The 21,712-nt window shown below is 37.2% G+C and overlaps 1 protein-coding gene across 15 annotated transcripts in view; it reads right to left on the reverse strand.

Annotated features, from left to right (window-relative positions):
• The window catches only part of ABI2 (abl-interactor 2), a 67,701-nt gene that overhangs the window by 16,974 nt on the left and 29,015 nt on the right, over positions 1-21,712 (reverse strand). For 4 of the 15 annotated variants that reach the window (XM_017835999.1, XM_017835970.1, XM_017835990.1 and 1 more), the window contains exons 3-8: positions 15,206-15,382; positions 11,454-11,471; positions 4,369-4,466; positions 3,717-3,863; positions 2,597-2,721; positions 1,503-1,682 (exon numbers count right to left, since the gene is read on the reverse strand). In XM_017835999.1, the coding sequence (XP_017691488.1) occupies positions 1,503-1,682; positions 2,597-2,721; positions 3,717-3,863; positions 4,369-4,466; positions 11,454-11,471; positions 15,206-15,382 (745 nt within the window). The remainder of the gene's footprint in view (positions 1-1,502; positions 1,683-2,596; positions 2,722-3,716; positions 3,864-4,368; positions 4,467-11,453; positions 11,472-15,205; positions 15,383-21,712) is intronic. The other 11 variants (XM_017836076.1, XM_017836053.1, XM_017836067.1 and 8 more) reach the window with 4 other exon arrangements.

Genomic DNA, 21,712 nt, shown 5'->3' on the forward strand with positions numbered 1-21,712 from the left:
GCATGAACTAGAGGTTCACATTCCTCCTGTTTTGTACAGATAAGTATATTTTAAAAAAAGGACTTTTTACAGATTAGGAACAGCTAACAAAGAATCCACCTAGTACATGGGCTTTTTCACATTTTTCCTGATGCATCTCTCCAATGTGTCTGTCCCTCTGTTCCTTAATGCACTGGTAGAACTTGGTGGTGACTGGAGAGAAGGGAGGAAATTAAAAACAGGGATAAGAGGTTTTCAAGGATCAAAAACTACAACCTCATAAATGGTGAATTATCCAGTTTCTTCAAATGTTTTATTTCAGAGAAGCCATACAAGCAATCTCACTAATAGCACAGGGAAACAAAAGATGTTAAAAATAGTAAGTAACCTGAAATTTCTTTCATGGAATTGTGAATGTGAGTTTACAGCCATTAAAATATTAACTTCTGCTTGATTTTGACTTGTTAAAAATACAGATACAACATGGCTTAAGAACTGGGATACTGACAGTGCATTAAAAATGGAAAACTGATATGCCACAGCTCATCTTCTAAACATAAAAGTAGTTTAGATATCAGCATCATCTTCTGATACCAAAATCTTTAGAAACACTTCAGGAAGTTCTAGTCACAGTTATGGATTCTAGTGTGTTTTCTAATTTTATATGAGCCACAGCCCCTTAAACTAAATGCAATTTCAAGAATGCTTCTGGAACCTGGTGCAATTCTTACTAAAAGATATGAACACTAATAAACATACAAACCAATTCACACCCTTGTGAGCAGCCAAGTGAAAAGTAACACAGCATGCAGGTAGCTACACATAAATTTGGCTGTCTAAAGGAGATCTTTACAATGCAGGTGTACCTCCTCATCAAAAGCTGATACAGGACAGTGGTGTGGGTGGTAACTACTACACAACTGCAACTTCAGCATGAGAAAATGAAACCTGCAGCACTAAAAACAAAAGTTGCAATATAGACACAAAGTACCACATAGTAAAACAAAATGCTTTAATATTATTCTGCATAATAAAAGCTTGTATTTTACCTAATACTGAACACAAAAAACTGCCCTTTTTATCAGTTCATTGAGGGGAGACTTGTCATTTGAAAGCATTGAGATCAGTCATATAAATTATACTTTGCTAGATGCACTTTTTATTTATACCATTAATGAAAGAGAATAATCCGAGTCAGAACTATCAGTGCTGTTTCCCTTCGAACATCATTATTCTATGAGGTTCTCAGTATGCAAACAGAAATTACAACTTAATAAATAATTATAGAACTGTAAAAATAGTCAAATTACAAAATTAAATGATTGCTGTTTATAAAACTAGCACACCTTCAATTGTCTACTATAACCTTACTATAACCTTATTGTTGGGTAGTAGCAGATATTTTCTAGTTATAATTAAATTTTTAAAGAAATTATTAATCACTGCTGCTGAAGTAACTTCGCAAAGCTTTGGATCATGATCACATCTGGGTTCATCTGCCAGCAACTGAAGCAGACACTCACCTGTAGAGGGTGTGGAAGAAACAGCGGGGGGAGTTGGAGAGGTGAAGCCATCAGCAAGGGGCTGAGCTCCTGCAGCAGCAGCAGCATCTGGGGCAGCGGAGGAAGGGGCAGGAGCAGGAGGAGTGGGGGCAGGAGCAGAGGTAGCAGGAAGGGGAGAAGTGCCAGCTGAGCCAGCAGGGGCTAAGTGAAGAGAGGAGGAAGAGGTGGAGTTAATAAGGAGATATGTTAGCAAGGATTAGAGAAAGCCTTTGACTATTCAGTGTTAGCTATTTATTAGCTGCATAGTATTTTAGAATGCATGAGATGAGAGAACAATGGAGCTGTTAAAGAAAGGCTCATTCCTATGTAGATGGTAAATGAGGGTCAAGCAAATCCCCTTCCCAGATCTGAAGGGAACAACTCAGAACTTTTCATTGAAAGCCATTACTTTTGAAAGATGTCTTTACATTTTGTTATTTACACTTCAGTCAGTAGCATGGCTGACTTTAGCTTTTGTATGAATTAGAAAATATAAAGAAGAAAGCAAAAAATTTCCATTTCTTTGTTTCAGAAGCATCATGTACTTCAGATCACGCTGCAAGCCAACTATACACTCTTCTTCACTGAAAAGGTTGAGCAAAGGAAAAAGAAACACTAATAACACTTCCTATTTCTGGAAAGACTGAGGCCATAAAACTGAACAAGTATCTCTTTGTGACAACTCAGGCTTGCATTAACGTACTAAAGATTTACTCTGTGCCTGCCTCTCATTTAATCTAATTTTCTAAAAACATGCTTCTATGTATGTGCATAAACAGCCAACGAAAAAACATTTATTTGCTTAAAAGGACAATGGAGAAGTTTCCCTCAGCCCACTGAAAAAGGTGCTGTGTCCTACCTTGTCACATGCAGGCAGTCAGGCAAAAAATTCTGATAAGCAAATTAATACGTAAAAGGAGCATAACAGCACATCAGACACTCTCAGAGAAGATACTACTTGATTCAAACTCATACTATCAATAGCGATGAACTCAGACTGTCCTTGGAGTTTAGGAAAATGTAAATGCTCAAGGTTACTGTTGAGCCAGAAAGAGGGACAGCAAGTTTCCATTTACCTGGATAGACACTAGGAGGAGATGGTGTGGGAACAGCAATGGGAACACCTACACTTCCACTTCCACTGTTCTCTCGACTGCTGCTCCGACTACTTGGGTGGCTTCCTCCACTACTCCCACTGCTGCTGTAAGAAACCAAAATCACCAGGGTATGAATATGCTGCTGTGCATGCTGAAATCTAAGATCCCTCATATAGCACCTTACTAAATCAGAGAAATAACAGGGAACACGAGAAAAGAAACAAGGATGATATAAATCTATATAAAGCTGGATTTTCGTAAAACTTTTCACTTTGACTACAACACAACAGGTTTTTCATTTAGTCTTAGTGAACTTGCCCAAAAATTAAACACTTCCATAACCTTGTTCAAAGCACATCATTCCAGGATTGTTAAATCCCTATGGAGCAATTACAGACCTTTTTCCTACAACTTTAAAACATGTAGACTGCTTAGACTGTGATTCATATGCTTTCATATGAGAAACTGTAAGATAATGAAGTAAAATTCACATTTCTTATACTTTAGAATCCATTTATTTAGCCATTCTCGAGTACTTACAATGTTTAAAAAGTAAAGATTTCCAGGGAAGTATTTAAACCTATCACATCAGGAAACTTATTATCCTAGAGAAAAAGCTAGTCTTCTAGCAGAACCTTTGGTAATACAGTTCAGCTTTATTCTGTGTTTGAAATTATCAATATCCTCAAAATACTATGCTACAATTTCAGCTACTCAACTTATAAACATCAAAGACTGTTCAAAAATGTCACGTACAAGCATACGGTGCAGCCCTTCAACATGCAGAAGGCAAGATGTGTACAAAACCTTTCCCCAGTTTTGTAAGCATTTAGTAAAATAGTATCATGATCTACCTCCTTGAAAGACTTCACAATCTTAGTAATTCATTAAGTACTGTAACCGATAGCCCTAAAATTAAGGTGAATATGGGGATTAAGTGAACAACCGTAACATAATTCACTATTCTGCTTTTATTAGCCCCCATTCTCATCGTGCCAAATTACATCCCCAGTACACATGATGAATGAGGAAGCTTCACTGCAGAGGTAGGTGCAGATGGACTGGACATTTAGCAGAGCATTTCTGCCCCCGTGGGTACCTGTAGGTGCGGTTCCTCTGGTTGACGGAGGCCGTCCTGACGGGGCTCTGCTGTGAGGGCGCCATGTTGCGCGTGGGGCTCGGCACGTAGTCGTTGGGCACCACCGGGGGCCGAACGGGCTCCAGCGTGCGGTACGGGGAGTGCCGCCTGCACACGGGAAGCACGGCGCGGAAACACGTTAAGGTAACACAGACGAAACCTAACACGGGTCGTTCTTTAAAAGACAGCTACATACTGATCACTAATGTGAGTTAAAGGCCAAAGTCAAGTTCATAGACTTAACAGGAAAGTACTTTCATCACACTCAGCATAACTAATTAATGAACATGTACTCATTCTTCAGTTGTTTAGTACCACCTGCCAAAGCCACACAGTTAATGACATTTTATTCTAAAGCACGTAGTGGTAAGTGTTCTGCAATGAGAAAAAGGTTCCTGTTGGGAAAGGCTGACAATGCCCACTGTCTTCTGGCAGAAGCACACAAACATAAAAGACACAGTCAGTGTAAGAGGATGCAAATCTAACACCTCTTGATCTTTGTGAATAGTTAAAATAAGACCAAAAAACCTTCACACTACAGAAAAAGAAAGAATCTTCCCTCTTTTCCCTTTTGTTCACCAAAGCCATTTACCCATTCAGTAACTGCACTTACCCAATAGTTCCTTTTCCTGACATGGGTGGACTCGGTGGCTTCTGGGTGGGCGGTGTTGTACGAGGAAGCCCACCCATCTTCATGTTCTGTGTGCTGACCTGCAGGAAAGAATGGGGAGAAAAACGGCCTTCACTAAGCTCAGGTTCTGGGGCAGAGACACTGAGATGCCTTTAGCAATTAACTCTAAGTAGGGGAAGGTTTAAACAAACAAAAAAAATTGAGAGGCCATGCGTTTTATATGCAATTTCCACTCTGCTAGAAGTCAAGAGTTGTGCTCAAAGGACTCTTTATTACACAGGGTTTTTAAAAATTGTATATACAAAAAAGTGAATTTGCCTTCAGGCTATCACAATCACTGACAATAGAGACACTGTGCCTAACTTGGCTGAACCTCCCAGTCATCTTTTGAGATAAAGGCAGTTATTTCACATTGCACTATTGAATGGTAAATTTGCAAAAATATTTTTGAATACTGCTTAAAAATACTGAAGCTTATCTAATAGGCCACAATCTAATGTGATTTATACAGAAAAGTGTACAGAAGTCAAAGTAATCCATTAATGTTTTAATGCTTTCACAGCATATAAAATTTTTTACAGATGATAATATTTACTGTCAATATTAATTATGTGCATGTAAACATACAGAGAAAGCCATATCGAGAAAAATACAAAGATGCACTTTTTTCTCCCCACACCAAATGTGTAGCAATTTAATCTCTAAGAATTTATAAATAAATGGAGTAAAATATTTAGCAGTGACGTAACTGTAGTTTGTCCACTTCCCCTCTTTCAGGTTAAAATACTAATGAAGTAAATTTAAATTTTGCATAAAAATAATTAACTTCTTTCAAAAACTCATTTGCATTCCTGACTGATCAATCTAGGAATCATAAACAATTGTTACCACAATGTAGGCACTTGGCTTCTCTGTAGCCTGCCAGCCAAGCATAACTCTCTCAATGCATGTATCCTTACAGGAATCAGTACATGATCTGCTCACAGAACAGCCTAGATTCATGAATGCTTAAACTATTGCTTAGACACAGAGATATTCAACAAACCTAAACAAGTATGCTTACATCCCTTTTTCTGTTCTTCCTGTCATGCTCTATTTCACAGTGTTTCTTCCTTCCAAAAGCTTTGGCTACTGCCCCCACCTCCCATATGAAAATGAAACAGTGATCAAGGCATTCGGAGTATTTGCAAACATCGTTAAAGGCAAACTACTCCTTTAAAATTTGACTAGAACAACTCACTTAAAACCTTGGCAATGTTTAGATTTGAGAATTGATAAATATTGACAACAGTGTAAAGAGTAAAACATTCAGTATTCTAATCCACTGAAACTTGATTTTCTGGCTCTAAATAATCCCAGTGCTATCGCATTTTCAATCCGCTGGGAGGAAAAGAAAACCAAGCATCGGAAGGGGGTATTTTTGACTGATTCAAAAACAGATGCTTGAATTTAGTTGTGCAAGAGTAGTCTGTAATGTCAATTTAAGACAAAATTATTTTGCGCAGCATTATAAAGTCCTTTAAGCCAACTCTAAGCAACAAGAAATCTAAAGTTAATTCAAGTGAGGGATGAGGTAAGCACTGATCTACAACTACTTGAAGGGAAAAGAGAAAGTGTAAAATGAAGTGTATTTTATTCTATACACGGAACATTTAAGAAATAGCAAAATCTGAATTTTTTTTAAAGTTGCAGCACCCCCTGTATTTCCTTTTTCATTAAACATGCCTGTTTAGCCCACCTACCTATTTGAGTTGTCAAAAAAAACCACAAACAGACAAAATACACCTTAATTAAACACTCACTGAACTGTCAGTTGCTATATTTCAAACAGCCCACTCAGCCTCTGTTTTTTAGATGACAACAAACAGACCAATCTGTGTGCCCCTGAATAGTCCATTTAGGTGTTTTAACTGGCTACACTATTGTTTTGCACCAGATGATGTAACCACTTTACAGTTTATATAAATCTAAAGCTTATGTTAACTTTACAGTTAATATAACATTCCATATATTTAACCACAAAGAATCTTATTATTTTATATACAATCATTGCAAAACCAAAAATGAACTTTTAAGCTTCCAGTGGGCTACAGCTACCTGAAAAGAAAGGACAGTTGAGGTGAAAGATGCCATAAATCAGACCATATATCGTAAAAAGTGTAGGCAATACTTGCCTGACTAACACAGAGCTCCAGTGACTGCTAGATAGTTCATTAACACTGCAAATAAACATATCCTTGATCCAGGATGGGAAAAAAACCTTCGTAAAATGTGTCCAAACAAAAAGGAATCCCTTTTTAGCCCAGAAACTTAGTCACAAAGAAGTCATCCCCAAAAAAGACTAAACTTAAAGATGGGGAAACGCACTGACAGTAAGCTTAGTTGCAGGGTCTTTTCAGGGTATTGAAAGCAAGATGTTCAAAGAGCAAGTAATTAAAATTGACAGGGTTGGCTTCAAATCTGACAGGAGTGATGGCTTTAAGACAAGCTGCTCCAAGTTAAAGAACCCTGTGCAAGTAACTTCCCCTTTGACTTACTGCCAAATAATCACAGAAGAGAAATTAAAAATATAAAATTATTTCAATGGTTCTGATCAAAATAGACATCTGTGGAAATAAAAGTATTCAAGATGTTAAAAGAAAATCTAAAACTATACAAGTTGCAACTTTAGCTGAGATACAAATATTGGAACATTTCCAACTGTCTCCTATGACAACTTCTACTTGGGGGGGAAAAGGAAGCCATTAATGCCCCCTTTCTTTCAAACTTTATTGCCTTTTCTATTTTGCACATATGGTTGTAAATATAGTTTCCATACACAAATCCTCATCCACACACATCCATCTTACAAACTTCTAAAATCCGAAGCAACCATCAGAACTCAAGGTCACATTTGCATTTGCTGTCAAGCTCCAAAAATCTGTTTTCTGGAGTAAGTTGGTATTTGCCAGAAGTTGCAGTGTTTCTGATATCATTTCCCCTGGTTCTGCACAGCTGGAACTGCCCAGATGCAGCTGATTTAATGAGAGGGTGAAAGCAGAGGAATGCATCCATCTCTTGGTGGTTTGTTTGACTGCAGGACCCCACAGATCTGGGGTTGGTTTCTAGATTAAAGCTTGCAAATTATTTTAGGAAAATGCACGGCAAAACAGAGCCTGCAACCAGAAACACAGAGGAGTATCTCTGCCTTTGCTCATAAATGCCAAAACAGCTAACCACTGTGCTAAAACCAGAAAAAAAATGAGAGGCAGTGAGGGTTTGGGCACAAAGCTCAGGAAAAACCAAAGCTTACTGATGTGAAAGTAGGAAGACAACCCTGTGAGCAGACAAGTAGGGCACAGGGTCTGTGCAGAATGCATGAAGGGATTTTTCCAATTCTTTTTTTTTTTTGCCTCTTCCCACAGAAATAAGAAAAAGGGTAAAAAAATATTACCAACTGAAGTTACATGGTGGAACACCAAATAAATCTAGTGAGATCTTGGTTAAGCTTTTTTTTTTACTGGATACCTTGCAGAAGGCTTTTATGCATGAATTAGGAAGCACTTGCACTACAGAAAAAAAATGTCTTCTACCAAAGCTGTAACTTTGTCAGTACTGGAGCTGGAATTGGAAGTTTTGCTGAGAAAGAAACTGCAGAAACTACTTAAAAAGCAGATCCTTGGTAAGTAACACATTGTGGAGGATGCTCTGAGATCCAGCTCCACAGTAACAGCCATAAAACAAACTGTAAAGAAATGTATCCCTATGGACCATTCTGTTTCAAAAGGGTACAACAGTATTTCATCCAATATTTTCTATACTGAGCTACAGTGCCAGTTCTAGAAAGGTACCATCTCATTACTTTAAGACACAATGCAGCACTGATTACAGCCCCTAGGAAAAACTATCATTTAAAGTTTAATTTTTTTTCATAATTAAGATGTGTTTGTCCAATTTCTATTTTTGGCATCTAGTTTTTCATAGATTCCAGTGATTAAATCACCATCTTGCAGTCCAACATATGACTGAGTTTCCTTCATAGTTACATTTTTATAAACATTTAACATACTGAGTTTCTTTTGCACTCCACCGTGTAAGAAATTTTTAGTGAAATAAACTGGTTAAAACTGATAAATCCTGCAAGTTCATTCAATTTAACTCTTAGGAATATTTTCACAAGCAAAAAAAAAAAAAATCACTGAACAAGAAGTGCAGAAATACACAGCTGGTCAGATATAATAGCTGGTCAACAGACTGCAAAAACTATTTGCATCGAAGCCCTGTATTTATGCAGCTGTGAGGCACTTACCTGCAACAAAGCTTTCAATCCACATTTTTACTCTTCTGAAGACCATCTCATAGTCAGTTCAATTACCAAAACCAAGTTTCTTGGTTGGTTGAGGTTTTTTTTCCAAAGATCCTGAATATCAGATATTCCACAGAATCAAACCTCAGGAGGAGTTGCTTTCTAAAGCTGGACTCAGCCAGAAATTTTAAAGTGGTGCTTTACTGTCACATTGTATTTTCTAGAACTTTCAGAATGTTAAAAGAATAATCTTTTGCCCAAAATCTAGTAAGAAAAAGTGTCCCATCAGTGATGTTTCATGGATTATATTCAAAAACTTCAAGCAGCTACTCAATCTTCTTGAGTAATTTTATGCCCAATTTCAGGAAAAATGAAAACTACCTTCCCATGCCTTGCTTCATCTTGTTAATGCTACAGAGACAATGAACAGATTTTTTGCCCATCATCTACTACCTCAAAGCAAATTCCTTTTCAGGTTGTGCTCAGCCACTCAAATACTTACTGTGCATATCTATATGCTTTTCAGCTGATTACCAGTTTATATGGAAGTGAAGTGTATAAATTTCAGCCCTGTTTTGGCAAATGACCACAAGCAGAAGCTTCAGCAAGTGAGTTTACTTGTTTTACCCCCTATGTAAAGTAATTGAAGAACCAGCTCTGGTAAATACTAAAAGTCTTAAACAATGTCATTTTCAATTGATTTGATGATAGGAGATGCTACAGATACTCCTCTGACTTGTAATTGGAATTTTCTTCAAAATCTGTTAAAAATTTAAATTTAAGTTACCCAGACACAAGCATAGTTAGCCCTGCTACAGTCAGTTTAACATTGTAGCTGTTAGCTAAGACTAAGGTTTTTCTGCAGTCATAAAAAATAAAAGCAGGCTAAATTCTTCATATTTAATCACTGTAAGTGAGGTAAAAATCCCATTCACACAGAACTGGGGTTACTTTTAGTTTTCTCCTTTCAGCCTGAGGCATAGTGACTATAGTGAGAGAAAGAACAACTTGGGTCCACAGAGAGATGCTGTGCTGCTTTTGCCTTTTTTTCTTTTTTTTCTTTTAAACCCTCAGGTTTTGGCAATGAGAAGTTGATTGACATATTGTGATTTCTCAAATCAAATTTCTAATCAGGTTCACCATAGTAAAAATAGAGAAATATTTTAACTGGTGTTATAATGAAAAATGTTATTTCCATTCCAAACCTATAAATAGAAAAAATTATTTTCTCTGAAAAGCTGAAGAGACTCTTATCACCACTGCAGATGATGCACAGATATGGCAGTTCACACATATACAACAATTATACAATTTTAAAACTTTTTTTAGAATAGTCATTACTTGTTTATAATTGCAGCTACAGAGAGCAACAAAGAAAACTGAGTTTGCAAATTGTTTTTTTTAAGAACACTGAGAAAACGATCATCCAATATGAACTGTGTCCAGAAGACATACTCAGCATTAGAAGTATACATTTTGTGCAGACAGAAAGTAAAAGCCAGGGAGGAGATATATTTTGCCATCCTCAAATTCAAAGCATTTATATACTATGTGAGTTGAAATACTGTATGCCTCACAAGTAAAAATAAATTTCAAATGACATATGAGAATTCTCTCATTTATTAAAAGTTTTCCATTGTTATCAGATATGCTACATACACTTAACACCTGACTAAAAGTACCATTTGGCCAATCTCACAGGGACATCATGGGGATAAATACAGAAATACCTGGTTTTACAGGCAAGCTTCTCAGGAATTTGTAGGATTTTTTTAGTTTTTTCCAGTCACAGAAAATACTAAAAAATATTTCACATCAACTTGGAATTTCCTTTAATTCATATACTCATAGTACATATTAGCATTCTATGTTCTAAAACAGTTTCCTCTTTAAAACTGTCACAGCTGCTACTAAAAAACTTTCATTCCCACTTTCCCCAAACCTGTTGCGCTTCAGCAGGAGGATGATATCCTAATACTCAATAAAGGCTATAACCTGTCTATTAACTAATGTGCTATGAATTCCACCATAATATCATATAATTTCATTTAACTGCTTGCCTAATTGATTTGATGCTTTTTATTGCTGCTTCTGCAGCCACTAAGACTACTAACACTTAAACCTCTAAGATCCTTGAGAATCTGACATATTTCAGCCTGAGTTGATTCATTTAATATTCAACTAAATAAATCACTTAGCTTGTTGTTTAAGGGTTCTTAAGTATTTTACACAATTAACTGATTTGTGCATGTTTCCACATATGAGTGCCTCTCAGTATGTAAATAGTGCTAGCAGTTTCTGAAAAAATTAAGAATACTGCAACTTTAAAAAATAATATACAGATTTGAATTTGTTACACACCTTTGGAGCCCATTATCTGAGCAATCTCTAATCCCAATCAAACCATAACTTACACCGTATATAGGATAAAAAGAATATTACACAGGGGGAGGCTCATACTCAGCTATCTGTTCTCTGTACCTTTTTGTCTAGACAAGGCTAGCACACCATCCCTCCTTTGTAAATGATCTGGTAGATATGCTGAAGGCAGTTGATATTTTGCCACAAAGCTTTTAAAATTAACTGTGTTAGCTTCCTTTCATAAACACATCAATTTATATCACAAAATGCTTATCTGCAATGAAATCACTCAACAGAAATTCCACACAGAAGAGAGAGCGGGTGTCGTTTTAAACAATCGGTAATATTCATGTTAATCATCTCCCCGTGTGTAATAATCTCAGAAGAAGAAGAATGGAAATCCAGCCCTGGGGTTTCTTACCTTAAATCTAAGCAACCACTTAATGCATAAATGGAGCAAATAAAAGAGGTAAGGAAAAAAAGCATTGAAAGGTTAGTTGGAACTTCAGGATATGAAGAGAAAGGAAAAAGAAAGAAAAAAGTTAAGCATTCAGCATTAACAAAATAATGTATCAGTAGATCATAGAAAGAGTGGTTAAAGCAGAATGTCATGAACAAAAGATCTTCAAGCTGAAACTTTTAATACACATTGACCACAAAGCCTTTAGATTAATACTTTGAAATTAATGTTCAAATGCTTGTACACTGTTTATTCAAGTTCTTACAGTGCTAACAAAAAGGCAGCTTCTTTCAAATGGATCACGAGATCTAGATGGATTAACTTCAGAGATTAATTTATTTGAGTTGTCAAAGAATAGCCTTATCAATGAGCCTGAGCTCATTTAAACTGTTTACATGCATTAGCACACATACAACTAGCTGAAACAGAAGCCTCTAAAATATTAAGCTAATATATGTTCCTTCCGAGACAAAGCTGGCAGTTAACTTGATGCCATGAGGTTTCTCTTGAACAAAGATCAAGAGCAAATCATTACATCTTGTAAGAAGTACAGCACTCTATATGGATACTGCACCATATATCCACATTTCCTAAAGCATAAATTAGGAGTTTAACCAACAATAAAATCTTATTTTAAAGCCTAAGTGCTTGCTTTTTGACACTGAGCCCTGCATCTTACTGTCAAAATACCATATATCTGCTTTCCCCATAATTTCTTCTAAAACTACAAGTCTTTCCATTTGAATGATCTGTTTTCAGCTCAGTTAATCTAAATGTATCATTATGTTTCTTACACTTTCTACAACAACATTAAGCATTCAGAATCGCAATAGTAGAGCATCCAGAGTAGCTAATCTGTTTCATCCATTTGAGACCCTACTGTATTAAAAAAGAAACATAATCTGATTTACGAGAAAATCTGTCTTTGAGTTTAAAGTTCCACAGATCAATGCATTAACCAATATGGTCTGTGCTGCCCAGAACCACGCTGGAAAAGCAGGTTCCCCTGTAGTGGCCAGAGTGGTCAGTTACATGGGAAGGTCCATGAGCAGGGACCTCGGCACCATTCCTGACAGTTACAATGCCTTAGTATGCACCACTCCAAATGGATCACTTCTTTTTTCATCCTCTTGACTAAAGAACTCTTTGGAAGGAAGAATAGACTGGAAGACTTTGTAACTCATGAAACATTTGAAAAAAACCTGAAAGCAAGTCTCCTTCATACAAAAGGTTCTTTAGATTTTTGCAGCATTGTAGCTTCAGGGAGGGAAGATGAGGAGGGACTGCTGGGATGATACAGAGGCACTTGAATTCTCTCTCACACCTATTAAGAAACCATACCATAGAGTACCCTCTCCTGAATACGGTATCCACTGCTGCTTTGAACTTCTGAATGGAAGGAATAAGATGCTCAAGTGCCTATACTAATTCTCTCAGCATGGCATCTTGAATTTCTTGGCCAAGGATCTTCCCTTTTTCTCCTGTATTATTCTCTGTTCAGTTTGCCATCTTTCTCAGGGGTTGCAATGAATACCTGCTGCATTAGCATTCTGACTCCTGAAAATACATAATTCTGGGTCTAAGGACTAGAGGGGAAGCCCTACAGCAGAAAAAGAACAAAGAATGCAGACTGAGGTACCCTGATGTTAATTGGAACTTTAATGGTATTTATGCAACAACTCCATCTGAATGCTCATTTGAAGGGAAAAGTATCTCATCTCAAACAATAAATAGCTATAAATAGGCGAATTTAAAGTTTCTACCTCTTTTCCTTTTTTTCTCTCTGTTCTACAGCCAAGAGATCTAGTCAACTAATCTGCAGTTACTCAAGCAGAACAAAACCAACAGGTTCATAAGCACAACTGGCCATTTTTTCCCAATCAGCAGAGAGTTGTTCTTTCTTCTGTCCTAAACACAGGATTAACCTGATTGGAACACATCTATGATATTAAGAATAGCATGATTTCAAGTTATCTGCTTATTGTTTCATAAGTACACAGTAGTTCTTCATTTTCTAGATAAATACAGTGCATTGTAGACATAATTTGTAAGATGTTTCAAGTATATCACAAGCATAACAAATGCATGTAAACACACATTTCAGTCATCATCCTTTAGATGAACTATGTTCCTTCAGAAGAACGTAATTCATTGCATCACAGTAAGTATGACTCTGGCTACACTGAGGTAAGTGGGATATCAATTACAATGATTTAGAGCCAGTGCTAAATAAGATTGTGCTGCAGAGCAATTAAAAACTATTCTTTAATGAGTTCTAAAATTATCTCCTTAAAGCAAAAAGTGATTATTAAAATATTAGCAACAGCAATCCTACAGGTTAATATGCTCCATCCATAACCAGATGGAGTTCTGCTGACCTGCATAAATTCAAAATTTGTAAGAACTGGTAGCACATTTTAACACAAGAGTGATAATAATTTCCTGATCAAACTGTAGTTATTAATGTTGGATTTTTTTTGTTTGGTTTGGTTTTCCAAATCAAGCTTAGTCACTTGTCTTTTTTAAATCTGTTTAGAGGTTGACTCTTTGGGTAAGAAATGGGGGTAAGGAGACTTTCTGTTAACAAACAGGACGTTTAGAAGACCGTAGGTAAAATTGCTCAGGGAAGATATTTAAATCAAACTGCTAAGAATTTGAATTTTAAGACTTAGGCTAAACAACCTATTGTCACTTAAATGGATGTTCAAGCAAACAATCAAAATAGAACAACACAGATAACCTAATGCAGTTAGGAGTCAGGCAAAAGAAATTCTGGTGTACTTTGACTGGAAGAAGCATCTTACCTTACTGCTACTTAGCAGGTTTACAGATTTGTTAGTTTGTCATGTAAAAATGACCCCACTTTGTGCTATTTACCTTTCATTTCCTGGAACTTTAACACTGTCAGTGTTCTCATTTCCGTATTTGTTTTCCTGGCAGCACAAGTTAACAATGAGCTCACACCTGCTAAGACTGTGTTTACATTCAGGATGTGCTTTTAAAAATGCATAGCTAATCTCACACATGATATTACTGCTGCTGTGTACATTGATCTAACAGCCACCAGTTGTGTCTCAGTCTGATCTCTGCCCTGAAATTCCTTTTTTTTTCCTACTCTTAAAAAGGAGAACCAGCTGGCTTCGAACTTGGCAGTCATATTCCCATCCTGAAACCCCATGTGGCACAAAAGTTGTAGAGAGCTCACTTTAACAAAGCACATCACTGGCTTTGTGTATAACTGACTCTGACAGAAAGAAGAAAAGGGAGCACATAATACCTCTCATGCAAACCCTTTCTTTGGGTGAGCTTTAAAGTAAACCGGTGGCAATTACAGCTGGATGGTATTTTGTCGTGCTGATTCAGGCACTAAAGTGACGGTCATTAGCCTTTCAGTCTCCAGGTATATCCCTGGCAACTTACTCAAACAGTAACAGCAGCATCACAAGTTGGTATTCAGAAACATTTTAAAAGGTGAGACTCACAGTCCCAAGTATCCTCAGAAATAAGATTCAGTGGGTTTGTAAGGTTTAGAAACAGTGGGGCAACAGAAGGGGAAGGGGCAACTGGAAATTGGACAGGACTCCTCTTATGTTTATAGACACACTGTCCAGGCAAGAAGAAACTGGTATAATATCATAAAAAGCATCAGGTTATTTTGAAAATATACAAAGACAATGTATTTGCAGTTTGGCTGTTTTAACAATATCACCTACCTTCACTCCATGTCCAATATCATCTAGAATTGTATAATCAATAGGTTTCCTGATGTAGCGAACTGGTCGCTCCAAGTTAGCTGGTGCAATGATTTTGTGAGTTCTTGAGGTGTTTTTGTTTGTAGTCAAGATACCAATTTCTCTTCTAGCAACTTTCTCTTTGTGAATGTCCACCGTCTACAAAAGACGCAGTGTATTTACTAACAGTGGTATGCATTGGAATACAGAGTCAGTAGTAAAAAAAAATTAAATCAGTTCTAATGTTTTGAAGATCTCTGCACTGTGCTAAACATATACTACATATACTTGATTACGTCACCTTTCTTCCATTTACTGTTGAATTTGACACCTCTAAAGCCACACTAGTAGGTTCACTGGGTTTTCTGTTACCCTCTGTATTCTTCACAGTTTCACAAAATTCCTTCTCCTTTCCATTCTTAGTAGTTCGCAACAATTTACTAACACCATTTTAAAAGATTCTTTCACTTATCCTTTTTTATTTTACAATTGCTCTCTAAGTTTGCCTTTGAAATAGGCTCCAGCTAGATGAAGTGTAAGGATACCTTCCCAAACCTTAATTTTATGACCTGAAAAGCAAACCATAAGCAGGTTTTCTTACACTGTAAAAGTCTGCTGAACTAGGACTGGTAATCATGATAGAATAAAGTTTCACTCAGACAAATTGAAAGAAAAGTATTTTAGACATTACAAGTCACTCATCACAAAGCAATGATTAGATTTTAGAAGGTGCTGCATACTAATTTATCCAAAATAAAGCCAGAGATTTTAGCCGAGTGCCTTCACTTTGAATGCCCAAGGTCAACACTGAAAATCTTTCCTTTTACATATTAAAATCAGTACCACAGGAGAATCTTTGGTATAAGACAAAGCTTTGCTGAAAACCTATTGCCTAAAAACATGTATTTATATCTTATTAGGTAACAAGGCTAGGAAAATGTCACCAAAAGGCCTATCTTCCCCTCCAGGAAAATACTATCTCTCAAATCATGGTGCGTGGAGTTGCTTGCCTCATTTAAAACCAAAATAATTCCCTGTTCACAGAACAGCTTTCCTTGTAGGAAATTTGCCAGAACTGTGAACAAACTATTTTAGCTAGAGGATAAAAAGCAAAAGTAAGAAAACATCCAGAATAACTAGCATTAGGATTTCTAAACGCTCATAGGATTTCTTGTTACCACTTCAGTGATGATGAATGGCACCAGAAACACTTTTCACAGTTCGGAGACAGGCTCTGCAGTAACTGAGGAATGGGTACAAATGAGAACTCTTTTTCATAACACACATTTTTTTTCCATTTTATTTTTCTGTGGACAAGGATTGGGGTAGTGGTGTTGGTTACACTGTTTTACCCTTTTGTGCTACTGATAACAAGACAAACAAAATGGAACCTGTGTTACCTTGTGCAATCATCACAATCTTTAAAATTACAAAAAAATTTTAAAAAATCAAAAAACACAAACAAACAAAAAAAACCCCAAACTACTTCCAAGAAGTTGTTTCTTAACATTATTTCCAGAGAAGGATTTCCACAAATACCAGGGGCATTATATGGAAGCTTACATTACAATCATCAAGATTACCTAGTATTTCCCAGCAACGTATTTTCAAGATTTTACAACTTTGCTAAAGTTAAGTATTGAATACAACTTAGTTAGGTACATTTCTGCCACCTCTAATTCCACCTGCCTAGAACAGTAAGGTTTCCACTAAAGGTGCACAGATATTTCTTAAAATAAAGCTACAGAAAAATAAGATTATTCGAGGTCAAAATATGCTGGCAAACCTCTCTTTGGAAAGCTAGTTTGTTAAGCAATGATTTGAAATTTAATAGGGGTATTTAAACTGTCTGGGACACCCTCACAAAAACCCCCAACATACAAACTCTGCAGAAAGTCACGAATCATACAAGCTTAACAGAAACGCATATGTTTCTGCAACTACTTAGCAACTAAACCACTTTCAGTCAATTTGCCAAAGTCCTTTCCCGATATGACCAGGTCCATATACCATCCCCCAACACAATAGTGCAGATCAGATCTTCACAGCTCTTATGGTACTACTGATGGTACAAGCACCAGTGCAAACAGAGCACCATCAACATTTTCCAGAGCACCAGAAGTGCACCACTCTGCAAGTGGGTAAGATGTACTATTTTATCTTCCATCACAAGATTTCATCCATTCTCTGTGCCAGACCTTTGATTTTGCAGCATAGTAGAAGGAGGTGTTCTGGAAGAGATGGTCTATAGACTTCTGACCTCATCTGCTGAGGAGTCAGAGGGCATATACTTTCTTGATAAGCTAAAGATATGTGATTGCAACAACTTGGGAGGAGAGTCTCATGTCTGATACCACTGAAGAATTCAACCTCTACTTCAGACTTCAGCTGTGATCTAGAATTGTCACTAGAGAACTGCAGAGACATGACTCTTTTATGTTCTTTGTCTCACAGCCCCCTGGTACCCTTTGCTAGAATGTTACAGAACTTCAGTTGCAACAGCAGCTGCATTTCAAATGCACTGGAACATCAAAATCCTATGGCTCTGAATCTGGTCATTCAAAAATCAGTTTATGCCTTGGATACTGCACTCAGGACCTTAATTTCAATCCACAAATCAGAAAGAAAGTAATTAGTGCAGGGTTGTTAAGATGATTTCTTACTCTCTATTTATAAAGTTGCAGTGCTAGAACTCTGCAACTTTTAATATGTTCTCTCAGTATTTTCTCATGCAATTATCTATTAGTACAATGTGAGTACAAGTATTTAGTGCACATGTTATTGTAGTGATGGTATCTTGGCACTCTGGAAGCTTGTTTCCATGAATGAAAAGCATGTTCACTCAACAGGAGCTGCGAGTACAACCAGTTTTCTTAATGACTATGGTGATAAGTGAGACATAACTACAGTAACAAACTATGAAATGCATAAAGCCTAATTAAAACCTGAAGTTCATCCAATGGGATTTTTCTTGCATTACAATTCAGAACATCTTTTTTAACCTGAACAGCTAGGGAATGACTAAGAGTATAAAAACTGCATTTAATTCTGGTCCATACATCTAAAATTGTATTGAAAAGCATTTTGCTGGCAGTTTTTCAAAAATTTCATTTTCTTGTTTAGAACTGCTGAAGTCATGAGATCTTAATACATCTATAAAACAGCAGAAAGGAACACTGAAGTATTCGATTAGTAGCAGAAGTAACAAAGATTAACCTGCTGCTGAAGAAAATGAAAACATTTATCCTCAACACACAGGTAATTATTACCTCCACTAGTAGCATAAATCCCTTAAGTGAGACAGAAGAATGCTAGCAGAAAGTTTATTCAGCAGTTTAGAAAGTTCTATTGAGAAGTTTTTGGGGTTAGAGCTGGACTAACAAAACATCTGGTTTGGAAAGGCTGTTAGGAAAAGGAGATGAGATACACAGTCCCTTCTATAACTTCAAACCCTGTTTTCTAACATGAAATTTTGGACTCCTGACAGCACTATTATGCTTTTTAAAATTTTTTTTCACATAGCTGCATTAGCTTTGGCAAAAGTTTTTAAATGACAGTTTGTTAGAGACTAGGCTCATTACTATCATCTTTTCATATGCTTTCCAAGATCCCTGCAATAAGAGAAGGGACAGCTTAAGGGGAAAAATAAGTATGAACCACTGCATTCTTTTTCTATTAGGAATTTTCTGGCCATTTTGAAACATCATGTTTCCATACTGAATTAAATAAAAACAGTCTCAAGATCTGTAAATATTAAAACAGTAAAAGCATTAAATAATTTCTGGGATTTTCCGTAAAATCAATACTATTTACAACTTAACTTAAAAGTCACTGAATTCATGAGTTTTGACAAATACTCTCTTCTACTGGTAAGTGAAATTTCTCAAAGTGTTAAGTTAGTATTTGTGCTAGTTTTGGCTGGGACAGAGTTCATTTTCTTCACAGTATGAGGTTATGTTTTGGATTTGTGCAGGAAAACAGTGTGAATAACACAGGGATGTTTTAGTTACAGCTGAGCAGAGGTTATTCAGAGTCAAGGCCTTTTCTGCTCCCCATCCCACCCCACCACTGAGTAGGCTGGGGGTGCACAAGAAGCTGGGAAGGGACACAGCCAGGACAGCAGGCCCAGCTGACCCAAGGGATACCCCAAGGATGTGGTGTCAGGGTCAGCAGCACAAAGCAGGGGGAGGCCACCTGGGGGCTGTTGCTTGGGGACCGGCTGGGCATCGGTCAGTTGTGGTGAGCAATTGTTTTCATTTGCATCATTTCTTCTTGGTTTTATATCTCTCTGTTATCTTCCTTTTCACTACAATTTATTATCATTATTATCATATTTCAATTATTAAACTGTTTTTATCTCAAGTTTTCTCACTTTAACCCTTCTGATTTTCTATCCATAGCCTGGCAGGAGGGAGTGAGTGAGCAGCCATGTGGTGCTTAGTTGGTAACTGGGGTCAAACTACAACAGCACTTTGAAAGTCTGAACTGCAGTGAAATTTCAGAAATAAGTCTCCAGAAGCCCTCATTTCTTCCTCTTCTCAAATCATTCTAATTTAAATTTATCAATTTATTGTCGGTCTGTCAGTCTGGGCTTTTAAAATTCAGTTTAAAAAAAATCTTAGAAGAAAAACGTTGCTTAAATACAGTGTTGCTGGACTCTTATTTTTTTATTAATCTTATTTGATGCAATTCAAACTAATTGTAAATTACCTTGAAAACTAGATTATTACTTTAAAATTAGTAACTGCCTAATTTTGACATGTTAGAAATGTGACATTAATTGTCTCAAGTCAAGTTGTATGCAATTTACACACAAAGAAAGAGATCATAATGTTACAAAAATGCTGAAAAGCTACTTGCTCCATAAACAGTTAATATATACTGTGTAAAATTAGCCTCACATTGCTATTTTTGAAAGTTTTGCTATTCTTGTACCTTGCAAGAATAAGACAACTCAAAAAGGTTACAAGCCTTTACTGACTTATCAACGGAAAGTCCAAGTGAACTTTCCTACATTGACCAAGCAGCTCACACACATTGCTCCAGCCCAGCTCAGCAACACAGGCTGACTGCAGAGAAGTCCAAGTCCGTAGTCTATTCAATACCTGTTCTCACAGCCAGTATCATGGGAGTCAAACTGTGTACGGTGGATGTAGCAGATTTCTCCACCACGCAGTGCCATTGGAGATAACTCATCACTACCACTCATCTTTGTGACAACATGCTTGTTTATATAATTAGAAGAGGTTTTAAAATTACCTTGCTAATTAGATTCTGTAACTAAACCTGAAAACATTTCTCAATATACAAATATTAAAATCTGAAAATCTGCCAGATTAATTTAAAGAATTTGGACATTAGCAACATTTCACAGTGTCTGCTAACTTAAAAGCTGTAACACAATTTTTTAAACAAGTATAAATATTTATACATATGATCTGTACTTAGGATTTAAATTCTTAGTCAAATACAAAACACTGCATATCATCTACTTCTGGACAAGGTTCAAGGCAGCAAACAAGAACAGATTCATCAGCTTTCAGACCAAACCAAAGTAATTAGGGAGGCCCTGTAGAGAGACCTCAACAAATTAGAGGACTGGGCAGTCACCAACCATATGAAGTTCAACAAGGAGAAGTGCCGGATTCTGCACCTGAGATGGGGCAAACCTGGATGTACAGACAGATTGGGGAATGAGAGGCTGGAAAGCAGTGCCAAGGAAAGGCACCTGGGGGTCGTGGTTGATGGCAGGTTGAATCTGGCAGCCAGGAGGGCCAACCGTGTCCTGGGAGGCATCAGCCAGCTGACAGAGAGGATTGTCCCGCTCTGCTCTGCGCTGGGACGGCCTCACCTTGAATATCGTGGCAGTTTTGGGCACCACAGTGTAAGAAAGATATTAAACTGTTAGACAGTGTCCAAAGGAGGGCAACAGAGATGGGGAAAGGCCTTGAGGGGAAGCCATATAAGGAGCAGCTGAGGTCATTTTGTCTGCTCAGCCTGGAGAAGAGGAGACTGAGGGAAGACTTCATTGCAGTTACAACTTCCTTGTGAGGGGAAGAGGAGGGGCAGGCACTGATCTCTTCTCTGGGGAGACCAGTGACAGGACCCAAGGCAGTGGTCTGCAATTGCATCAGGGGAGGTTTAGGTCAGGTATTAGGAAAAGGTTCTTCCCCAGAGGGTGGCTGGGCACTGGAACAGGCTCCCCAGGGCAGTGGTCACAGCACCAAACTTGACAGATGTCAAGTGTGGCACATGGTGTGACTCTTGGGGATGGTTACTGTGCAGGGCCAGGAGTCTGAACTCAATGATCCTTGTGGGTCCCTTTTAACTCAACATATTCTGTGACTCTGTGAATTGTAATTTTTAAACCAATAGGATTTAATCACTTGCATAAAAATAGTTTCAATAGTAATAATTTCCTTATTCAGGATCTATATATAAACTGAAAACTCACAAATGATTATCAGCTTCCTTTTCAGCTCTTTGATT

The sequence above is a fragment of the Lepidothrix coronata genome, unplaced genomic scaffold (genome assembly GCF_001604755.1).
Source record: "Lepidothrix coronata isolate B3197 unplaced genomic scaffold, Lepidothrix_coronata-1.0 Scaffold7, whole genome shotgun sequence".
NCBI lineage: Eukaryota > Metazoa > Chordata > Aves > Passeriformes > Pipridae > Lepidothrix > Lepidothrix coronata.